The sequence below is a fragment of the Etheostoma spectabile genome, chromosome 5, assembly GCF_008692095.1.
Source record: "Etheostoma spectabile isolate EspeVRDwgs_2016 chromosome 5, UIUC_Espe_1.0, whole genome shotgun sequence".
NCBI classification, from domain to species: Eukaryota; Metazoa; Chordata; class Actinopteri; order Perciformes; family Percidae; genus Etheostoma; species Etheostoma spectabile.
This window is the reverse complement of record NC_045737.1, coordinates 11,416,202-11,439,776: the sequence shown is the minus strand read 5'-3', so window position 1 is coordinate 11,439,776 and position 23,575 is coordinate 11,416,202. Positions and strand designations below refer to the sequence as shown.

The following is a 23,575-nucleotide window of genomic DNA, read 5'->3' as shown; positions in this document are numbered from 1 at the left end:
GGCGTGATGACACAGACGTGTCCTTGTTTTGCACTAACCCCCCTGACTTCTTTTCTGCCTATTGCAGCTGCTGGCTGGGTTGGCGCCCAAGTCTGGGGTCTTTCTTTGTCCCTGCTGGCCTAGTGGTGTTGGTGACCTGGATCTATTTCCTGTGCACCGTGTTTCGCCTGAGGCACCATGTGGCCAAAGAATGCACAGGAACCACCCTGTCCACTCCTGTGACGGAGAGCCAGCCTGCGTTGGCAGGAAGCACCAGCCTCCACTCCACGGACTCAGCGGTGGGACCTGTAAACCCTGTTGTGGCGCCAGAGGACCAGTACTCGCTGAAGACACAGTTCTTGGTGCTGGTGGCAACCCACTTCCTGTTTGTGGTTCTGTGGTGTTGTGGAGCCATGGCAATGTGGCTGACAGGGCACATTAGCTTGTTGTTTAGTTGCCTCTACGGCATGGCTGCCACAGTTCTGGGGGTGTTTCTGGTGGTGCAACACTGCTTTCGACGTCTGGACGTGCAGGCCTCATGGCTGGCGTGTTGCCCAGGCTATCGCCGCTCCCATCCAATGTCTACCTACACGCAGACCTGCACTACTGGGAGTGGAGTGCAGGCCTCTGAGCAGGGATCACAACTTTTCATCAACTGCCATCCACCGGGGGACTCTCATAACTCGTCATCGGCTCGGTCATCATCCACGCCAAGTGGAATCAGCAGCGTGGGCCCCGGGCCCTGCAAGCTCACCAACCTGTTACAGGTGCCACAAGACAATCCAAACAACACGTCCCGTGCCCCTGTGGGCAACAACACCAGCACCAGCACTGACAACACCACCAAGCCTACAAACAATGTTTTGCCCACCATTAACTCTGCCGCCCCAGTGCATCCCCAGAGAAGGAAAGTGAGTAGCAGAACTAAACAAGGGAGCAGTCAGTACCACCATCGGGGTGAGGGCCGAGGTCACTATCGTCTCAAAGCTCTTAGGACTGCTGGAGGTGGGGGCAGCCTCGGAGCTTTAGGACCTGTCGGTCCAGAGCATGTGGTTCACAAACAGGCCACGAGTGAGAACGGCAGCGTCCACCACGGACTTTCAGAGAACCAGGCCAGCCCGCTTACCAACGGGAAGCGTGTTGGGGAGTCAGTGGCGACCAGCCCCTCAGAGGGAAGTGATGGGGGCAGCAGCGGGAGTCGCAAACCCTTCCCCCTGCTGCCTTCCATGGCCAGCAGAGCAGCCGTGCACGGCACTCAGAGACGATGTGCCAGCAGAGACAATTTGAAACTGGCTGCGGCTGTGGAGCGAGACACTAAGCGCTGCTCCTACCCTTTGAACAGTGTCACCACCACTGTGCCTGGGGCCGCCGCCCCAAATGGCACCCTCAAAATCTCAGTGCTCGAGCTGGAGCCGGACATGAGTGGCACAGACCAATCACAGAGCTCCGTTGGAATGAAGAGTGGTTTGTGGAAAAGTGAAACCACAGTGTAACCTATACTTATATGTGAACTTCTATGCATGACCTTAATGGACTCTTAAATGAATGGGTTATGTTTAAAATGGTCTCTTGATTATAATAATTATATAATTTAAGATATAAAATCATGAAGGCATCCAGGACCCTAAACTGGTACTTTTGCCTCTGTAGCATTGCAAGAGTTTGCTGTGAAATGGTTAAAAAAAAAAAAAAAAAAAATGAGGCAGGTTTAATTTTTTATTGTCATTCTGAAACATAAGATACTCATTTATTTTATTCATTTCACACAAATAAAATGTACAAGATATCTCTAAAATTGGCATATGATGTTGATTTTGGATGCCTAATGAAAGCTTTAATGTTTTAGTTGTGATTTTTCTCTATGCATATCAACTATAGCATGACATGGAATACAAGATGGTCTATTTCCAAAGTACAGCTATATGCATTTAATCTGTGGACAACCTTTCACCCTGTTTGCTTCAAGTAATTGTGTAATTTGTGTAATTTGTAAGTGTTCGTTCTGTTCTTTTCTCTGTGTGTGTGTGTGGTCCTTCCGTCCGTCCATCCGTCTGTCCCTGCGTGTGTGTGTGTGTGGTGTGTGGCTTGTGTTTGGTGTGTGTGTGTGTGTGGTTGTGTGGTGTGTGTGTGTGTGTGTGTGTGTGTGTGTGTGTCTTATTTCGGTGTGTATGTGTGTGTGTGTGTGGTGTGGTGTCGTGCGGGTGTGTGGCTGTTGTGTGTGGTGTGTGTGTGGTGTGTGTGTTATTTCGTGTGTGTATGTGTGTGTGTGGTGTGTGTGTGTCCGTGCGTGCGTGCGTGTGTGGCTGTGCGTGTGTGACTGTATGTGCGAGTGTGCATGTTTGCGTGTCCGTCCGTCCGTGTTTGTGTGCGTGTGTGCGTGTGTGTGTGTTCGTGTGTGTGTGTCTTATTTTAGGTGTGTGTGTGTGTCCGTCCGTCCGTCCGTGTGTGTGTGCGTGCGTGTGGCCGTGTGTGCGTGTGTGTTTGTGTGAGAGTAATTGCAGGGCTGTGGCTGTACAGAATCTCCAAGTGAATAAAAAAGCAATGCAAGACTTTTGAATATATGATACAAGTGTTTCATTTTTTTTTCTATGTTTCCATTAACACGGATAAAATTCCCTTTGTCTGATAAATTCAGAAAGAATAAAGACCAGAGGGGGGAAAAAAACAATTAGCTTTTTGTTTTTAATACCCATTCACTTGATTCCATTTTCAAGTGTTTTTCTCTTCTAATGTAAGAATGGCTGCCCCCTTCTGGGGGGCAGAGAAACTTTTGAGTCATTGTCAGGAATCTAACGTGTTACTGAAGATCCTCTAGTGTAAGCCTCACACATACAAGCTGATATACTGTACATGCTGACCTAACAGTAGGTCTTCTTACAAAAATGTTAAATGTTTTAGTATTAAGCATTTCTAAAAGGAGCATCCACAAAATGCTTCTCAGGTAGCAGGTGCCTGACCCCAAAACACAGCTGCATGCCATGCATTGTAAGCTTTTTGAATACATATAATATGTTGCCTTCACATTTGAGTAGACTTACAAAGGCGTAAGCTGTAGTTCTGCTGTCCAGTCAGGTTGATATGTTTGCAAATTAGGAAATTACATTAACAGGAAATAGTTTTTCTGTTATGTAGCTCATTGTCACTGCTTTTTCGCATTGTTCTTTGGGAGGAAGTCTTCGTGAAACCCAGAGAATCACATAGTGCATGTTGCTTGTAACTGTTAGGTGTTAACATGGTCAGTCTGGTGTCATGTGCACATGTTCTATTTGCAGTATGAGCTTGTTGCTCAGCCCCCAGCAGGATGTGTTCAGGATGTAAAACATAAAAATGATTCATCTATTTTTATGGGACTTATAGTGACCGCTCATGCAAAACAAATACACACATTAAGATAGGCTTGTCTTTTGCATGAGTAAGTATAAATTGCAGTGTCATCATGCTACGGTAATTCATGCATCTGGTGTCATGCACACCTTCTTTAATTGACACGACTGAGTTGCTTACGTCTAATCTTCGCCTCTGTATCAGTACCTATGATTTTGATAATACGTTCCAGAATGTATGCAAGAAAAACGTTTCTGAACAGTGAGACACATTTTGAAAAATCTAAATAATTCATTTTAACAGCTTTCATTCTAATGTGTGAAACTCCCTGCTGTGTTGCTGAAGAACAGTGTGACTGTCTGTCTCGTTCACATTGCTGTTATTATATCTAATTATCTATAATTGAACGCCATTCTACTGAACCTTCAGTCTGCACTTTTTCATCTAACACAAGCCTACCAAAACCCAAAATTTGTTGAAACATTTTGTCGTAACTTCAACCCCAGCAATGATCAACTAAAAGAACAACTTGCACTTTAACATTGTTGAAGGACCGGTGGACAGATCAAGTTGTGGTAGTGACATGTCAGTGAGAGATAAGATTTAAGTGAGATTATCCTACTTTGTTCCGGATGACTAAGCACATTCATGGGTTCACATTTAGGCCATCTGACACAATTTCATCATGAACTCACTCATGTCCTCATGTTCCACTATTATCTATACCAAAACATTCCTCTTAGATTTTCATACTTGCATTTACTTTGCTTGGCTATCGTAATTTAATTTTTCTGCAGTGATAGTCTTTGATATTATTACAATTTGTCAATACTTCAGTAAAACATTTTTAAGAAACCTCAGCTTATGACTATTTTAGACCCAAAATAAAGTGAGGAACATAACTTGTCTGGCCCCTTATCCTTTAAGTGCTAAATTGGCCTTGTTAAACTCAGTTTAGTGTCAACTGTTGTTCCATTAAAATCTTATATTGCTTTTGCGAGTAAACTGATTTCTGATCAGTGGCTGACTGCTGTTCAACGGTCCGCGACCATAGACCGTTAATATTAATATATGTACAGTCTATATCCGCAACCATAGACCGTTAATATTAATATTTATACAGACTATGTCCGCGACCAGAATGATTCTCTCTCTAGGGCTCTGTCCGCGACGTCCCAACGCCCTCCTCCTCCACTGTCCAATCACTGGTGGGCCTTTAAAAGACGGATAGAAACATAAGCCAATCAGGCAGCACCATGAGGAGTATGGGTGGGAAGTCATAACATCAGGGAAGTGAAGTGTTTACGTAGCGGAGCCAAAACAAGGAAACTGTTTTTGTTAAGACCTCTTAAAGGAGTTACTAGTGAGTTAGTCTTACTGCATGCTACACAGGTTAGTGCTAGCGTTAAGTTGGTTAACTGAGTGTTAACTCAACCCAAGTGTTATTTGAGGCTTAGGTGTAACGTTACGAAGAGCCTGGAGAAGTACTATTACGACATCAACCTGAGCTTCCTGAACTGAAGTCAAGCTAAGGTAACCTGAACCCACAGCCGCAGAGGACGGCGAAGGGGACTTACAGGGTTCAGGAAAAGGTTAGCCGACAGCCTGGCGTAGTTAGCTGTCTAATAAGATAATTCGTGGTAACTTTTGGTAAAGCTTTACGGACTTCCGCTATGTCTCTGGCCGACCAGAGCCAGCAGTGGTACCCTACGAGTGTCCAGGTGACTGTGCATCAGGCTCGGAACCTGCGCTCCAAGGGCAAGAACGGCACCAACGACGCCTACGCCATCATTCAGGTGGCCAAGGACAAGTTTTCTACCTCCGTGTCTGAGAAATGTGTCGCTCCGGTGTGGAAAGAAGAGGCTTCCTTCGACCTGCCGCTCTTCCACCCGGGAAACGGAGACCGCTGCACGCTGTATGTCATCGTGATGCACCGGGCTCAGGTGGGGCTCGACAAGTTCCTGGGTCAAGCTGTGGTCAACTTACTGGATCTCCATGACAACAAGTCAGGCAAAAAGTCAGAGTAAGTAACTCATTCATCCCACTGTTCCACAAGAAGAGCTGAGAAGTAATTTTGTCAAGTGTTTTCCCAGGGTTTCTTATTTGTAGTAGTTATGAGTTACACAAAGGCATCCACTGGTTCAGACAAACGAATCAGAGGTTTTCTTATTTTTAGCTTCAATTTTAATTCAAGTTCATTAAGCTTCACCCCAGAAAGTCTCTGAAAACGTTACAGAATTATAACTGATTTATTTATTTGATGAAAACAACCCACCTACAGGATAACACCATAGACCGACATTAATAACCCGTAAAAGGGGGCATGCATAAATAAATTTGACGGATAAAATTATTCATTGCTATTTTTTAATGTATCTAGGCTAAAATGACACAAGTTCATGTTTGTCTTCAAAAAATATGAACTTATTTTCTAAGTTACACTCTGTATCTCCCGAGATACCTTGCCCATTTAGGGTAAAATTTTTATAGTTTATATGCCAACTTTTAAAACAGTTCATAAACAATGAATTAGCTAAATAATTTCATGTTATCCATACAACATTAGAAAAAACAGAACTGTATCTCCCAAGATGCATTGCCCATGTAGGATGTAAATGTAACATTTCATAACTTTTCAACTCCTTTTTTCCTGTTTTTTGTTTTTGTTTGTTTTTTATATTTCCTTTTGGAAATTTATCTCATTTGCCTTAATTAAAAAAATAAGGAAAAATCCAACCTTTAAGGACACCAATTTTCTTTGTGAATGAATAATGTATCGTGAATAAATACATTTTCTTCCTCAAAATACAGCGGGCATAAGTATACACCCCCCTATGTTCTATTGCCATAGAAGCAGGCAGTTCCCTTGGCCTTTGGAATTAAAATAGCCTTCACCATACCTAGAAATAGGCATGGTGTTATTTAAGTTAGCTTAATAGCTGGTTTGATTTGCATTGAGAGATGATTTTATGGAAAGTTCCCCATACCAATCTCTATGTATGTGATAATTGGGGGGGGGGGGGGGGGGGGGGCTATTGTAATTACCTTCTTATTGTATCTGCACTTAAAAAAGACACTTCCTGAATGAAGCGGAGTCTGAACACAGCAGACAAAAGGCAGAAACAAAAAAAGCAGCGACCGGAAAATCACCAAACACCATCAGTAGGCTATAATTAATTATGGTCTGTCACTGCATCAACGCAGAATCTCCCAGGTCCGCATCGTGATGCATCAACGCAATGATTAATATCCCAACCCCTTCCGCTGAGTGATTATTGCTTGAAAGGAAGAGGACCCCATAAAACAATTACTGCTAAACACACCTCACTGTTGTTGTGACTGATTTAGCAATCTGAAGATCTCCCTCCTTTCAAGCCTTATGGTGAGAGTTTTTTAAGCATTAGCTCCTTTTTAAAAGAAGGTTAACAAAGCTCTTGTGGCTAACCCATACCAGGATTTGTATTAACATGATCATACACATACGTAATACATAATCCAAAATGTATCCCATTCTACAATTTCTTTACCATAAGAGGGGGTGAAATTTTGTCTTGTATGTATTTCATTACCTGAGACAGCCGGTCCATCAGCCAAAATTGCAAAATATTTTTTTTAAATATGGTAATAAAGTTGTTCTTCTTTTCACAAAAAAAACCTGCTTTTTGAAAGTGAGTCAGTGTCTCTGTTAAAAACACATGGAGTATTAGTCAACAATTTAAGAGCATTCCTTAATTTGCAAACCTGAAACCTGGCGGGGCATTATTCATCCTTCCTTGAGTTTATGTTTGCCCTCAGGAGTTTTGAACTTCCAATGTGTTCAAGTCTAGTTTCAGAGACAAGTAGAGACACGGATGAACGATGCACCATTTTAAGATTTCAACAGGTCACAAAATGAAGAAAAAAACACAAGCTTACATTACGTGTCATTAAGCTGACGCTTTTATCCAAAGCGACATACTATTGCTGTATATGTCAGAGGTTGTATGCACCTGGAACAACTAGGGCCTTATTGTCTTGCTCAGTGACACATTGGCTGATGTATTGCAGTGGGAATCTAACCTAGATGTCCCACTCCAGAGGCATGTGTCCCATCTACAGTGCCACCCCCATACAAGCTATTAACCCTAAAACGTTACCTATGTGATGGAACCTCTCTTCCCCTCCCTCCTCTTATCAGTGTCTAAGAAGAAAAACAGAAAACTTTGGAGATGAGGGGGGGAACAGTCCAAGATAAAATCTAACCTCAGCACTTCCCTCTGTCTTCTCTCTCCGCGTTGGAACCAACACCAAATATTTAGCTGAGACTTTTATTTCATAAGTTGGTGTTGTCACTCTCTCACATTGCTGCTGTTTGTATTGCACATTCCTCAGGGCTATTTGCTGTCTCACAAATACATGGGCTCACACCCTGATGTATAACATGAGTTAGTATGACATCTATGGTGTGACGTAGCGTAGCATTGGGTGTAACGTGGGTGTGACAGGAACCAAAATAACAAATTGCATTGGTGTTAAATTCCAAAACAAACACACCCTTTTATGTAAGAGGCATTTAAAAAGTAAAGAAAGTTTATCATAGGTTAGGTTAGGCCTGCACAATATGATGAAAATGCGTTAACATTTAATATCGTGATAACGATACTTTCAGTATTCTACTAAAATACAACAAATTGGTTGTTGAGTTCAAAACAAATGAAAGATAATCATTTCAAAAATTATTTTATCGAAGGGCATTTACTCTCAACTAACATGAAAAGAAATCTCAGAGTCTTTGGCGATGTGTCACAGCCTTTTGCGATGTGTTCATTGCGCCAGTTAATATCGCAATGGTGGTAAAAAATAATAAAAATACATTGTGCAGCCCTAGGCTAATTTCTGACTTCCAAACGTGGCGTTTCATTTTGAAATTACCTTAAGGAAAGACTAAAGACCTTATCTTGCGTGCAGCGCAAAGGCCAACGCAATTGTCTTTGCTAGTTTAAGACAGACGCAGCAGATGCACCTGCAAATTTGTATCAGTCCAATCAGCGAACAGAGGGAGTGTGAGTTCCGTTATGTCGGCGTAGAAAGCTGCGGTCCGTTGTGGCAATGCTGCCGAATATCCAGAAGTTAAAGCCAGAGCAAGAACAATCTTTGCTGAGTTTTGTGGACGACCATGACGTTGATGATGTTGATGAAGTTTGATTTTCCAGCTTGCTCCATTAGTGGTGAAGGAGTTAACGATGCTAAGCCGATAGTTGTTGTCGTCTCCCCTCTTGTTATTCTGGTCCTAACAGACAGTACGTAGGAGGGCGGAGCCAGACTACCAGAGGGGCTCAGGGCAAATCCAATTGTTTTAAAATTCAACAGAGAACCCGCCCGCCTTCAATGGAGAGAGACCAGACTCTCTCTCTGTACAAATGAAATGTACCAGAGTCTAGAGAGAGTAGGACCAGACCAAGTGATCGCACCATTGACCAAAAAAAAAAACTGGTCTAAAGTCAATAGCACAGTATCTCATTGTTATTTTAACAGCGCATTAGTAAAATGCACCTAGGTGAACGCACAGCGCCCGCACACTATGCTTTAAGACACATACAGGGAAGCGCAGCAGCACACAAACATGCAACATTTTACAAATAAAAATAAGACCATCATAATAGCAATGCGCCAAGGTATAAACGCACCTAAAGGGAATGGGAGATGACTCTCTGATTGATTGATTGCATGTTTTCTGCCATCAAACTAGCAAAAGTGGATTTGGACACACCCTAAATGCACCTGCGCCATGCGCTTCACGCTAAAAATATTGTTAAAATAGGACCCCATATGAGGTGGTTGTTAGTTCCCAGTTATCACACAGCAAAGGGCAGCTTTGATACAGCCCCTGTAGGACCTCATTCACTCTGTTATTCTACCGTCATATCTGAAATATAATCTTGTGTTTGCTCAGTGAAGTTACATTTTAAGGGCAAAGTTCATTCTTTGCGCTTTCCTTTTCCAAGTCTGAACTGCTTCCTTCCCTCTCTGGCTCCTTTTAAGATCCACTATGCAGGGTATTGGATGTTGCTGTTTTGGCCTTGAAGCGTGTAGTGTTGGATTACGATCCTGCTTCACTGTCCTGCTGATACAGGGTGTGACATTGAAGACTTTGTTTTTCCTGCTCAAAGGGAGCCCTGCTGTTGCCTCTACAGAACACAATGGAGTGTAATCAAGATGAAATTAGGTCACTGGGCCGTGTATTTGAGTTTGTTGGAGAATAGGAGTCATTTACTGTCACAAATGATCGACCTTTATACAAATAACAAGGTAACTATTTAAATTAAATAATTACTTGTACATAACATTTAGGTAGTTATTTAGTCTGAAGGGATTTAAAGGTTGGATTTGAGTGCAACAGGAAAGGAATTTTATTCAAGGTCCCATGACATGGTGATCTTTGGATGCTTTTATATAGACCTTAGTGGTCCCCTAATACTGTATCTGAAGTCTCTTTTATATAGACCTTAGTGGTCCCCTAATACTGTATCTGACATCTCTTTTATATAGACCTTAGTGGTCCCCTAATACTGTATCTGACATCTCTTTTATATAGACCTTAGTGGTCCCTAATACTGTATCTGAAGTCTCTTTTATATAGACCTTAGTGGTCCCCTAATACTGTATCTAAAGTCTCTTTTATATAGACCTTAGTGGTCCCCTAATACTGCATCTGAAGTCTCTTTTATATAGACCTTAGTGGTCCCTAATACAAGATCTGAAGTCTCTTTCCCAAAATATTCAGCCTTTTTACAGCCACTAGAGCCAGTCCCACAATGAGCTTTCCTTAAACACTTATGACCTCATAAGGGGCAAGATTCCAGATTGGCCCATCTGAGCTTTCATTTTCTCAAAGGCAGAGCAGGATACCCAGGGCTCAGTTTACACCTATCACCATTTCTAGCCACTGGGGGACCATAGGCAGGCTGGTGGGAATGCATATTAATGTAAAAAAACCTCAGTGCCTCCACCTTCCAGGTTTAGAATGTCATCATAACAAGTCTGATCTTGTTTTAATATCTTGTATTTGGCCCACTCTTGTGTACGGGAGGGGGGGGTCTTAGCATCATTAGAACAAAGCCTTCATTGCCAAGTATAACTGTATTTCCATTTGTTGCAATAAATGGTTAAATCTATGATGAGAGTGTTCCTGACTGAACCATGGTCCTCATAAATCCCCTAGACCACTAAGAAAGTGTAAGTTATTAGATTAGATTCAACTTTATTGTCATTACACAGGTACAAGGCAACGAAATGCAGTTTAGGTCTAACCAGAAGTGCAATAGCAGCAAGTGCAGGATATACACTGGTTCCATAACAGCAGGACATGGCTATGTACTGAATAAATATAGAGATGAGTTATTGGACAGCCAGCGAAATGTTTGGCAGTACCGGAACAATCTTGGAAAGGAAACGTTGATATAGACTAGGCTGGATCAGAATATTTGAATATTCGTTCAATGGGGTTCAATTTAATTTTCAATTATTATTTTTTTAAATGTGCACACAGGCTAAACTTTACTGTTGTGTTTTGTTGGGATTAGTTTATGCAGGTCTACGTACTCTATCTCAGCTCAGAATGGCGAGATGTTGAGTTACAAGCGGGCAGTCTGATGTTTGTAGATGACTGTATGGTTAACAGTCTGATGTTTGCAGATGACTGTAGGGTTAGCAGTCTGTAGATGACTGTATGGTTAGCAGTCTGTTTGTAGATGACTGTATGGTTAGCAGTCTGTTTGTAGATGACTGTATGGTTAACAGTCTGATGTTTGTATATAACTGTATGGTTAGCAGTCTGTTTGTAGATGACTGTATGGTTAGCAGTCTAATGTTTGTATATAACTGTATGGTTAGCAGTCTGTTTGTAGATGACTGTATGGTTAGCAGTCTAATGTTTGTATATAACTGTATGGTTAGCAGTCTGTTTGTAGATGACTACCCAAGTAACCCAAGTATTTCCATTTATTTTGAACACCTGCAGCAAAAAGTTGAGACAGATTTTTCAACTTTTGGAGAAAACCAATCCGACGTCACCCTGCAGTAGACAATCATGTAACCGGAGATCAGAGTCATCAGTTTGTATCGCGGCCTGAGATTCCCGTTAACGTCATCACTGCCTCTGTTGCTGCAACAAACAAGTTTTAAACACTATGAAGGTAAAAAACAGAAGACAAGCACTGAGCTTCCCAGAAGTTTGGGTAACAACAGGCGACTGTGTTCTGCAATAACAAAGCAAAGTCACTTCAACTCTCGCTTCATCTCTTTTCTTTTTATGTGCTGTCCTTACGTGCGGTGCGGACACTGATGATCCTTGAAATTAGAGCTGCAAAGATTATTCGAATAGTTGTCAACTCGCCAACTATTTTGAACATCCATTCATCGGTTTATTTCATTTTATTAAAGGAAAAAGTAAAACTTTTATGATTCTAGCTTGTTACATGTGAAAATGTTCTAGTTTCTTCACCCCACTGTGAAGAAAAACTGAATATGTTTGAGTTGTGGACAAAACAAGACATTTGAGGATTTTATCTTGAGCTTTGGGAAACATTGATGGTCATTTTTCATCATTTTCTGACATTTTATAAGCCAAACAATTATCAATTAATCGAGAAATTGAGCGTTAAACCCATTTACGTGCTTAGAATATTGAAGGACTGAATCCATTCTGGTGTCCACTAACAGGTTAAATACATAAAAAAACAGAAGTGCCAAGGGCAGTGAACAGAGGGAACCTGTCCAGCAGGACCGGTGATAGCGTGCAGCGGGCATGGCTCCGTGTTTCTTTGCAAACAGAACAGAACAATAACACCCTGCACTATCATAATTACCATAATAATTAAATTATGTCTCCGTACACAGCTAGATATGGTGCATTCCCTGCTGTAATTGACGTTAACAAGACATGAACAACATGTCTCTTGATTGGCTGGAGAAAGTGTGATCTCTCTGTCCTTGTGCACACGGTCCTTGACTTGGCATGCTCGGTTTGACTTCACTCACTGCGCAGCACCTCCCTGCATGTTTGAAAGTGTTTGAGGAATGTTGGTTCCCTCCCATGCTTGTTTCCTGGCTGACTGTTTTCCTCCGAAGAGCCTGTCTGGATGTACAGGACATGACACTAAAATGGATTACACCGCAGCAGTAAACTCCATATGAAGTGCAGATAACTGTCATTGACATTGTTTTGTGACGGCTAACTTCACCATACTTCAGTCTATCTCTCCCACATATTATTCTGTCGAATGATCAAAAAGAGAATAACACAGTGACCTTCACAGTTAGTTTTTTCCAACAGTTGGGAACACACATTTTTCAATACCGAGTTCACTATTTCAAACACAACAGAAGTCGACGTGGACTAAACTGTGGATGACCTTTTCAATGCTTTGACACACAATGCATTTAATGACTACATATTTTCTCACTCAAACTCAGCCACCACCAAATCTATGTGGATTTACAGTCCATTTTGCACGTTTACGTAACACATAGCGTGGTAAATATACGTCAAAAACGTAACATACCACAATATTAGACTGCAATTTTCTACATTCTGCTACATCTACATAATAGAAAGTAGGGCTGTGTTAAAATAACCAATACTTGAATTAAAATCAATCTTTGTTGGATTGTTTGATCTGATATACAGTATATCGATGAATAAAATCCCACAATCAGTCTTTTGATCTATGCCTTTTTACCATGGATGTATAAGTAAGCAAACTTTTTGTAAATATTAATCTTGTGCATTATGAATAATATTTGAGGGGGTTACATATGCTTGCACAATTTACAGCAGAAGTTCTCTAAGAATGTTTTGTATCCAAGCAAAATTGCTATTGTAACTGAAACTTCCATAACATCAGTGATATTGAATCAAAAATGTAATTGAATGGAGACCTTGTGAATCGGAATCGAATCAGGAAATCATCAACAAGAAATGGATAAAATGTCATAAACTCCTATTTAGGACATAAAACCCTGAGTGCCTATTTTAATTATTCCTTAATTACCTCTATGCCTGTGCCAGGCAAGGAAACAGGTAAGTGACATAACATTTTGTGATTGTACTGTATGGGGTGGGAATCACCAGACGCCTCCCAATTTATGCAACCCCTTTAAATATACATTATATAAAAATATAAAATGTAAGTAGTGCAGAAAAAAAAGTGAGGGGGGAATGTGGTGCACAGTCCTGAGAGCAACTTTATACATATAAAAAAACAGCAGAGAGGATAGAGGGTTTGTATACACATTATTCAAAAATATACGTAGTTTGGTGTATCAAAAGTCCTGAGCATTAAATATTGAACAGTAATGAGATTAAGTGATTTGAGTATTAAATATTGCACTGTAATGAAATGAAATGGTTAAGTATTAATATAAATCTGTGTTTCCTAAAGCCCAAGATGACATCCTCAAATGTCTTGTTTTGTCCACATCTCAAAGATCTTTACTGTCACAGAGGACTGAAGAAGGACTGAAGAAGCTAGAACATCACTTTTAATAACCTGAAATCAAAGGAATTTTCCCTTTTTTATATATATATAATAAATGACTCAAACTGACCAATCTCTTCAGCTCTAGTTGGCAAGCATTGTTGTATTTCGGCATTTGTAGCTGTCCTATGCAAGTACAGTGAATATATCTAGTTTTGTATTTCATTACTGGAATTACTTTAGTTTCGTGCACTTACATTACCATATGCAAAAATGGCAAACAAATACAGCATATTAACATTTAGTTTTGTGACATTCACTGGAAGATAGCACAGTCCATTTGTTGGAGCCATTATGCATTTATATACCACAGTGATAATGTTTATCAGTCTGCAGTTTTTGTATGTGGTCCCGGGGTGAAGCATTGGCACAAAAAGGCATAAAGGTAATCAGCCAGAGGTACCCTGGTGTGGGGCAACCAGGGAAAGCACACAGCTTTCTACTGTGTCAGGGTACGTGTTAACGTAGGTGGTATCATGTTGGCGTTTGTTATTGGAGTATATTGGAAACAACTGAAGGATTAAAATCCATTCACAATAATTGGGTAACAGCACCAAAATGTATGGATTGTATGGACATTGATTATTAGCATCCAGAACACGCGTTGAAGGAAGTTGTCCCTGTTTTGGACCATCTCTAGTGACATGAGTACGTAATTGTCAGGCATTATCTGTGGTTGGGGTTGGCATGGTGCTCCCAACAGGAACTGGACCAAGCTATTTACTAGTTAATGACACCTACATTATCAGTCTCAGGTCTAACAAGACACAGCAGACTAATACCAACAGGTTTGAAGTCAGAGATATCAGGAATCAGGGGATATATGTTGGGCATTTGTTTAATTCACAAAGTTTATTCATTTTCTCAAATAATGAGAACCTTGAACCTCCGATTCATTTTCTCTGTCGTTCGCAGTTGGTTCAAGCTGGTGGACAAGAGCGGGAAAGAGGACAAGGTGCGAGGGGAGGTGCTGCTAGACATCCAGTTTATGAGGAACAACATGTCAGCGAGCATGTTCGACCTCTCCATGCAGGACAAACCGCGCTCCCGCATCTCCAAGCTGAAGGACAAAGTCCGGGGGAAGAAAAAGGACGGCTTCTCCGACTCGGCTTCGGCTATCGTTCCCTCCGTCAGCAGCGCCCTCACAGACAGCGAGGGAGAGGCTGACGCACAGTCCCTCGACCAGTCTCCGGGAGTGAAAAAGAAATCCAAGCTCAAATCCCTCTTTGCTCCCAAATCCAACTTGCAGCGAAACCTCTCACAGTCCATGTCCACACTGGGGACTCTTCCCGAGAAGAACTCCTCGCTCAGTAGCAGCCGCTCCTCTGGCCTCAATGTAGACTCTCCCGAAGGTATCTTTCTATTCTCAATGTCAACTGTGTTTTGGAGGACTGGGACAATATGCCTCTGTCCCGATTAAGGCTGGGTACTAAATTCAATACTTTTTAGGCACCGGCCAAATTGCCTCTTAACCGGTTGTCCTCGGGTGAAATTTGACCCCTTTTTAAAATGTCTATATCAGAAATATGGCATTCTTTTTAACCAAATTACCACAGAAAAGGATGGATTCCATGCAACACTCTTTGCAAATACAATTGATCACTTTCATTGAATTTTGGGTGAAAATTGAAAGGGTTTCACATCAGTATCCTGACTAAACTCATCCACTCAACACACTTTCAACAATAATTCATAATTTCTGCTTTATTAACTCAAATATTAGGTATAATTCTGTACAAATGAGGGTTATTGACCATGGATTCCAAAAAGTAGCGTAACACCAGTGGTAGTAAGGTTGTAGTAGTGAAATAAAAAAATAAAAAGATAATGCATTGAAAATGTCAAATGTCGAAAAAAGGGTAAAAAACATACACGTTAATCTTTTTGACCCTTTTTGATTTTCGTTTCTTTTAACAAAAACAAAAGTTGAATAAAACTCTTCTAAAGACACAATACCATGAGACATTTTTTTAAAAAAGTAAATGTTTTCTAAGAAGAACGCACATCCCACGTCAGTCAGTCCGACATTATTTAATTTGTAAAGAAGTAACTTAACATGGATTCGTTTTGTAGAAAACGGATATGATGTAATCACCGTCAGCGGTACCGTATCAACAGGATTTAGGTGAATTATTGGTTAAAAACAATGAATAAAAAACCTTGATTCTGGGGAAAAGAATCAATTTTAAAAATCGTCACAAAACAGCTCACTTTACGTACGTGAATCTGTTTTTTTCACTCCTAGTATTTTGCCAGTTGTGTCTTTGCTCTGCTGCACAGTACAAGTTCCATGACTTTGTTTTGCATGTCAACAAATGACGTCATGTTTCCCTGTGTCTCCTCCCGCAGTTAAAAAGAAATTCAAATTCCTGGGACACAAGCGGACAGGAAGCTCTGACAGCAAGTTGTCTCAAGGTCCTTTCTCCCTGCTGGGTCGCTCCAAGCAGAGCAACAGTGACCTGAACAACCTGTGCATCAACGGCAGCCACGTGTACGCAGAGGATGCAGAGCCCAAGAGTGGATCCACTCTCAGTCTGAACAGCTCAGGCCAAGGATCAGCAGAGGATGTCCGCAAGCACACCTCAGATGTCCCTGCAGATTCCTCTTTCAGCATACCTGTCCCCTCCTACAAGTATGAGTCTACAGACAAGGCAACGCTGGAGCAGCAGCGCCATCAAGAGGAGGAGGAGAGAAGGCAGGCAGAGGTGAGGCGCTTAGCAGAGGCCAAGAGGCTGGAGGTAGAGGAGAAATACAAGATAGAAGCCAAGAGGCTGCAGGAGGAAGAGGAGCGCAAACACCGGGAGGAACAGGAGAGGAAGAAACGCTTCCTTGAGGATGAAGCAAAGCGGAAGAAACAGAAACAGGCGGAGGAGGAAAAAGAGAGGAGAAAGCAAGAGGAAGCAGCCGAGCACCAGAAGCTGGAGGAGGAGCGGCGCAGAGCCGAGGAGCAGAAACGTCAGGAGGAGGCATCCATGAGCGACCGGCTGACGTCGCTGTTCGGAATGATCCGAAAGAAGGAGGAGAAAAAAGAGGAGGTACCGCAGCAAGCTACAGAGGAGATATCCAAAACAGCCTCTCGCAGCAACTCAGGAGATCCCGATCGACCCATCTCCCACCGCTCCAATAACCCGTTCGATGACATTCCCCTCAGCGCAGATCCTCCAGTTGGCAGGAAAGAAAGCCCAGCTGATGATCAGAGATCCAGCCTCAACCAACAAACCCCCTCCGCCATGGCCTTCCTCAACCGCACTGCTAAAGTGTCCGCAGTCAAGCCCAGGTAAGTCTTCTTTTCAAGTTACTCTGCACTAGGGCTTTGCCATTAATTGAAATTGTAATCACGATTAGGATTTTGGCTCCTGATGATCACAAAAACAGATCAATCCAAAAAGAAACATTGTTTTGCACATTTTTACGTTTTGTCTTGTGCTCTGAATGTTTTATTTCTTTCTTCAAACGGCAAAAGTATTAAGAGAAATTTTACAGTTCAAGGTGTTTCGCTGTTGATTTGTTGGACTGTTTCACTGTTTTTCTTTAATTCAGTAATTGCAACGTCTTTCCAACGCGTAATCGTGTTAAATAATTGGGATTTCAATATCGACCAAAATCCTTGTGATTATGATTTCTTTTCCCATAATTGAGCAGCCCTACTCTGCACTGCCAGCGCTGGGACACTAGGGACGCTATTGGTTTCTTGTAGGTACACTGTTCTTAGAGTTGCCTAACTGGAATTTGAATACTGTCATCCATAGGCCCGCAAGTGTAACTGCACATACTCTCATCTTATTGGGGATTTGTACATTTAATTTTATTCAAAAAGGCAAGGCAGCTTTATTTGTAAAGCACATTCCAGCACCAAGGCAATTCAAAGTGCTTTACATAAAACATTAAAGAGCAGCATGTCCTTGACGTACTGACTGAAAAATCCTTTTTTTACTTTGTCCATGAACCAGGCAACAGTAGAAATGTTATTTAATAAAACCAAAACACATACATTATTACACAAGTTTCATCCTATACACCATGTCTGTCAACATTGAAACTATTGAATTGCCTTCCTGTTTCTTTTGACTCAACCTTGTGACTTGTGTCTTGAATGACCAAAACTTTGAATTTCCTTCTACCGTTGATGGACCAGTTGGACCAGTTTGGCCTTGGTACAGATGAGAATCTGGGTGTAGTTTGTCGTTGTGAGAGTTTGGTGGAACAGGTTGTGGACTGAGCAGAGCTCATAAGGAGTGACTGAGCCACATTGTTTCTTTCCTTGCTGACGTCTTGGGGTGATTTGATTTTGTTTTTATATATACATAAATATATATTTTTTGTACATAGTTGTTTGTGGACTGGATTTTATATTTTTGAGCCGTAAAGGTAAGAGGATGTGTTGCTATAGTCGTGGATGTTACAGTAGGTCTTGTTTTCAAGAATGTAAGCTAGATGGCAGATAGCATGGGCATTTTGTTATGTAGTTGTGATATTTTGTTACATTTTGAAGCCATTTTGGAGTACCTAGTAAAATCTAAGTGAGCTAATCATATAGCAGAGATGTCACATTGTACTCTTTACATATTTAACAGTCAAAATGTCTCAATGTCCCAGCTAAAAAACAAACAGTATCAGCAAGACGTGTCGGATGTTCTGTCTGTAGATTGGCCATTGACATTGAACCATTTATTGAACATATGATTTTGTCATATTTTAATGGCAGCCTTGTCTAGTGCATATTTAGGGAAGTAGTAAAGAGTACATATTGAACTGTCTAAAGGCTAAATTATGTGATGTGTATTGGGATTTCATTGTTTCTGTTGACATGTGAGATGGTTTAAATTGGTGACGGGTTGTACACTGGTGGAAATGACTTTAGGTGATGTGATGGTCACACTGACCTGTAGGCCTTTTGTTTTCACTCCTTGGCAGATTTACTCCATCTCTGGAGTCTGAACCCGCTGACTGCCAACTCCCCAGTCAGCTGTGTCCTTCCCCAACCCCATCTGAGTCCGCCCTCTCTAGTGTCTCATCTGAGTCCCCCGATAGTTTCTCCAGTCTCCACTCATCCCTGGCTCCACCCAACATAAGTCAAAGTCCATCTGGTTCTCCTTGTGGCAGTGTAGAGGATCTGTCCTGTGTGGGATCTTCACCCACCATGGCGGATAAGAAGAGAAGAGCCCCCATGCCGCCCTTGTACAAAGTACACGGGACCCAACCTGGAAGAATTACCGTCCCTGTCAGGGAGATCACGAACCCTGCATACACCGAGGAAGATGGGCCGGGGCAAGGCCGAAAAGTAATGTCCTTACCGCTCCCTGATTATGAAACCCTCTTTCCTAAGAAGAGACACGGAGTGCAAGGGCACACTCGATGGGACCATATAATCGCTGAGGTCAGTCAGAAACACAAGGACAGTCAAGAGATGAGTGTGGATGGCCCACAGGAGCATGAACCCAGTCTTAGGTCGTCACCCCCACAGGAGAGTCCCGCTATTAGGCATTATCAAACACAACCACAAGAGACAAAACCCGTGTCATCAAAAAATGTTGCAGCCCCAGCTCCTCCTAAGTCAGTCTCACCTCCACAACCTCAATCAGATTCCCGGCAAAGACAGAGCCAGAATACCGCTCAACAATCTCTCATGAGGTCTAATGTGCCCATGGTCCCAGAACCTGAAAACGCAGGCAGAGAAAGCCTCTCAGGGACGTCCAGGGTAGGATCAAGGAAGGCTATGCTCCCACCACCGGGACCCAGACCAACTAGCCAAGTGGACTTGGATATGCCAGATGATGAAAAACAAGTGGAACTCACTGTAAAGAAAGATGCACCCACAGCTAAACCCAGACAGAAGGCTAATGGCAAAGAGCCCGAACAGCAAGACGATTCTGTTGTGACACCAGTGGTCTCAGACAAATATTTAAACAGTACCATCCAAACATTATCTAGTTCACGTATTAGCAGTGCGGACAGGAAAGACATGCAGGAACAGGTGAACTTTGAGTTTGACCCGTTCCCCAGTACTGAGCTTCTTTCCGAAGACCCATGGGCACAGCTGACTCGGAACCAAGACGTAGATGACCTTTTTACCGGCAGCGTACAAAACCAGCAAAAAGTTGAAGACCGGGCAATGTCACAAGACGATTTTGAAAAATTTGTCAGCCAAGAGAAGCATACAGATCCATTTGATTTTAACGGCAGCGATTCAAAAGAGCCCGGTAGGTACAGTACAAAAGATGAAGATTCAAAGCATGTCAGTCCTGCTTTCCAAAGAAGGAATTCATCGAGACAAAAACTGATTATTCCGTCCATAATTCGCTCGGATAATAACACTTCCAAGTCTCAAAAAGAGCCCACACAAAACGCAGAAACTACCGTAGCCACAGCTCATCAAGGCCTCTCTGCAAGTGTTAGGAATGAGTCTGTCGCACCGAAGCTTCCAGCTGATGCAAAAACACAAAGCCAATTTAATGGAGGAGAGGATCCATTTGGAGCTGGGCCTTTTACCCCTACCTTGACCTCCCCAGAACCCCTCCAGGTAGTTATGGAGGAACCAGCATCTCAGGCAGGAGGCAAGTTTCCCCCAGACAAACCTTTGCGAGCATGGGTCTCACCCTCTGATGTTCAGCCTGTCAGTGCTCAGAATAGCAATGGAGGTGGGCTAGCCTTTACTCCACGCAGGTGAGATTTCACAGAGAATGCATTAGTGGACTGTTTATGTAGACCTTGCATTTGGCATCTGGTTGGTGTTGATACGGTGTTGGGATTTACCTAGTTCTTTTTTTTTTTTTTACCTTACCTATTCTAAAAGCTTGTGATTTCCATGAAACTTGGATCACAGTGAAATGATTTGGAAGATTTGCAAAGCACTGGGTTTAATAGTCTTTCTCCTGCTTGTAATTCTTTTCTGTGCATATTGTTGAACCTACTTGCAGTGATCTTTTTGAGCGCTGTATAATTATGTATGTGTTTCCTTTACAGGCCTCATCCAGTGAAGCCCATGAGTTTAGAGAGCCAGGCTCCCATCAGCACCCCAGCAGTGAAAGAGATAAAGGTCCGCGAGAGCCCACCCGGGAAGATTCAGGTACCGTAAATTACAATTTGGAATCAGAACACAGTTTTTGACATTACGTCTCGCAGCAGCAAATTGGATTTTCCCGCAGAAGGAATTCTGGAACACATTACATAAAGTGTCTTTTCATCCTTTAACATACATTATGCACATATAAGAGTCAAATGTTTTTTGAGTTAATCCTAAGAAATGTTCCTGGAATTGAGGTTGGGGGGGTTACATGGTTCACACTTTAACAGCTAAAAAATATGGGACTGTAGTCTTGTTAGTTCTCTAAATGGATGAAGCAAAGATTATTGATTTCTAGTCTGTAGTCAGACTTGTCCTTAATCGATCGATTTTCGATTTGAAACAAAATCGTGACACAAGGGCTGCAACTAACGATTATTTTGATAGTTGATTATTCTGTCAATTATTTTCTAGAATAATGGATTAGTTGTTTGGTCTGCAAAATGTCAGAAAATTGTGAAAAATGTGGATCAGTGTTTCCCAAAATGCCCAAGATGACGTTCTCAAATGTCTTGTTTTGTCCACAGCTTAAAGATATTCAGTTTACTGTCACAGAGGAGAGAAGAAACTAGAAAATATTTACATTTAGGACGCTGGAATCAAGAGAATTATTTATTTTTATATTTAATAAAAAATGACTAAAACCGATTTATAAAAATAGTTGACAACTAATTGAATAATCGTTAAAGATCTTCATGAGTAACTCCCCTGACCCGTAATAGCCTGACAAACCAGACCCTCATCAAGATGTTGGGTCTGCAAACTCCCCATTGGCAGGGCTCAATCGGAGGGGCGGTATAAACGGTTGTCTTTCAAATGCTTTCTACGCAATAGGATAGGGCTCCAACCAACCAGAGCAACGCTAGTTGATAGGTTAAAGTTTTGCCATATTCATTCGGCAAAACTCCGAAAACATCTTCCTTTTTTTAAGAATGCCATCTTCTTTGTTTTTAAGTAGCAGGGAATTCACACAGAACTGTTGCTACTCTGCCGTCGTTATGTTAAGCCCGCCCACCGACTCTAGACATGATGTGATTGGCCTGACCAGAATTTGGTTTTTCCAGACAACCAAGAGTCGCTAGACGGCCACTAGCTGAAAATTACCATTTGCTGCTGCTAGGGTGCGTCTAGATTTCTAGGCTAAACTAATTAATTAATCAATTAATTTTTGCACGTACTTTCTTACGTGACACCTCTCCTCTGGGTTCAAAGTAAACTTCTTCGTCCAACAGCCAAATGTTCAACTGTTACTAGCCACATAACTGATTTTTTTTTGGGCTGGTGAGTGTAGCAAATCTATCATCCATTTGCATATTTTACCAGCATTTGGCTAGTATATGCTGCTAATTTAGAACCCTGCCCCTGGTATTAAATTAAATCAATCAATATTATTTTAATTAGAATACTGAATTTGCTTTTTGTCATCCCCCACAGGTGGCGCACTCGGTGCAGAGCGGCCCGTACACTCAGCTGACCCAGGAAGAGTTGATCACGTTGGTGGTGCGGCAGCAAGCCGACCTGTCCCGGAAGGAATCTCAGATCGTGGAGCTGGAGGAGTACATCGACAGACTGCTGGTCCGCGTCATAGAGGAGCAACCCAGCATCCTGCAGTCTCTCAACGCCTCCAAGCCAGTGTAAGGTAACGGCTGCTGGAAGACCAGGGTCTCACCCAAAGACACAGGTCTACGTCTGCTGTGTGCGTTTGCACTGTTGTCACCGGGAGACACCATCTCCACAAAGGTCTTAGAGCATTATGCACTTTCTTAGTTTCAGAGTCAAATTTGCTTGAGAATGCTGGAAAATTTGTCTCTGGAGTAAAAACATTTATCGAACACTTAATAACAAGCAAGTAAATCATCTTTATAAGAGCAAATTAATGTATTTGTTTTGACACTAAGGTACTCAAATTTGCTTTAAAAAAAATCTATTCAACATTTTGATTTCTATACCATACTTGATGAAACTTGGGGTTGAGCTTTATTTAATATACATATGATGCAGATCCCCAAAAATGTTTTTATCTTCGTTTTAGTATTATCTAGCATTTTCAACTCTTCTCACTGGGCTTTGTGTTAACGTCCTCCTGTGTTATAATCATATACATAACCTTTTAACAATCATTCCAAATTCATGCATCTTAATGAGGTAGGTTCTCTCATATGATCTCCTAAGCCGAGTCAAGATCAAGATTTATATAAGGGCATATTAACATCTCCCTCCACCACTAAAGTCTTACTTTTTTATTTTATTTCTTGATCCATCTGTCTCCGTGTGTTTTAATTTTAAAAAAATGTTGTTTTTTTTAAAACCAGACAACATTCCTCACCACATTCGAATGTCAGCTGGTCGTCCAAAACATATTGTGCCTATTGTTTTTTCAAAGAGGTGTTAGTTAGGAAAAAACAGCAATAAATAAAAGCAAGCAGCTGCAATGGACTGTACGTAGTTTGAATTACACAGCAGCTATAGCAGTTATTTCTGTCATGTGGTTGTTATGGAGCATGTGCACATATTTTTAAAATATTATGCAAGGAATCCGAACTATTCTTCTAATAATAATAATAATAATAATACTACTACTAATAATAATGTGATCACTGTGATGTTTGTGTTGTACTTGTAAAATGAAAGCCAAGAGATAATCCTGCGAGGAACGGCAGAAGACTCCGTATCTGTAATAACCAACCAGCCT

General features: G+C 41.7%; 2 protein-coding genes across 2 annotated transcripts in view; both read left to right on the top strand.

Annotated features, from left to right (window-relative positions):
- adgra2 (adhesion G protein-coupled receptor A2) overlaps positions 1-1,656 on the top strand; it is a 62,516-nt gene extending 60,860 nt beyond the window's left edge. Inside the window, exon 19 of the mRNA XM_032516971.1 lies at positions 68-1,656. Coding sequence (XP_032372862.1) covers positions 68-1,472 — 1,405 coding nt within the window. The 3' untranslated portion in view covers positions 1,473-1,656. The remainder of the gene's footprint in view (positions 1-67) is intronic.
- A 2,918-nt stretch (positions 1,657-4,574) lies between these two features.
- On the top strand, positions 4,575-23,398 carry rab11fip1a (RAB11 family interacting protein 1 (class I) a). The gene is made up of 6 exons (XM_032516974.1): positions 4,575-5,326; positions 14,736-15,172; positions 16,170-17,097; positions 18,735-20,483; positions 20,784-20,886; positions 22,318-23,398. The coding sequence occupies exons 1-6, from the start codon at positions 4,977-4,979 to the stop codon at positions 22,519-22,521; spliced, it is 3,771 nt and encodes a 1,256-aa protein (XP_032372865.1). The 5' UTR covers positions 4,575-4,976; the 3' UTR covers positions 22,522-23,398.
- Positions 23,399-23,575: the final 177 nt, after the last annotated feature.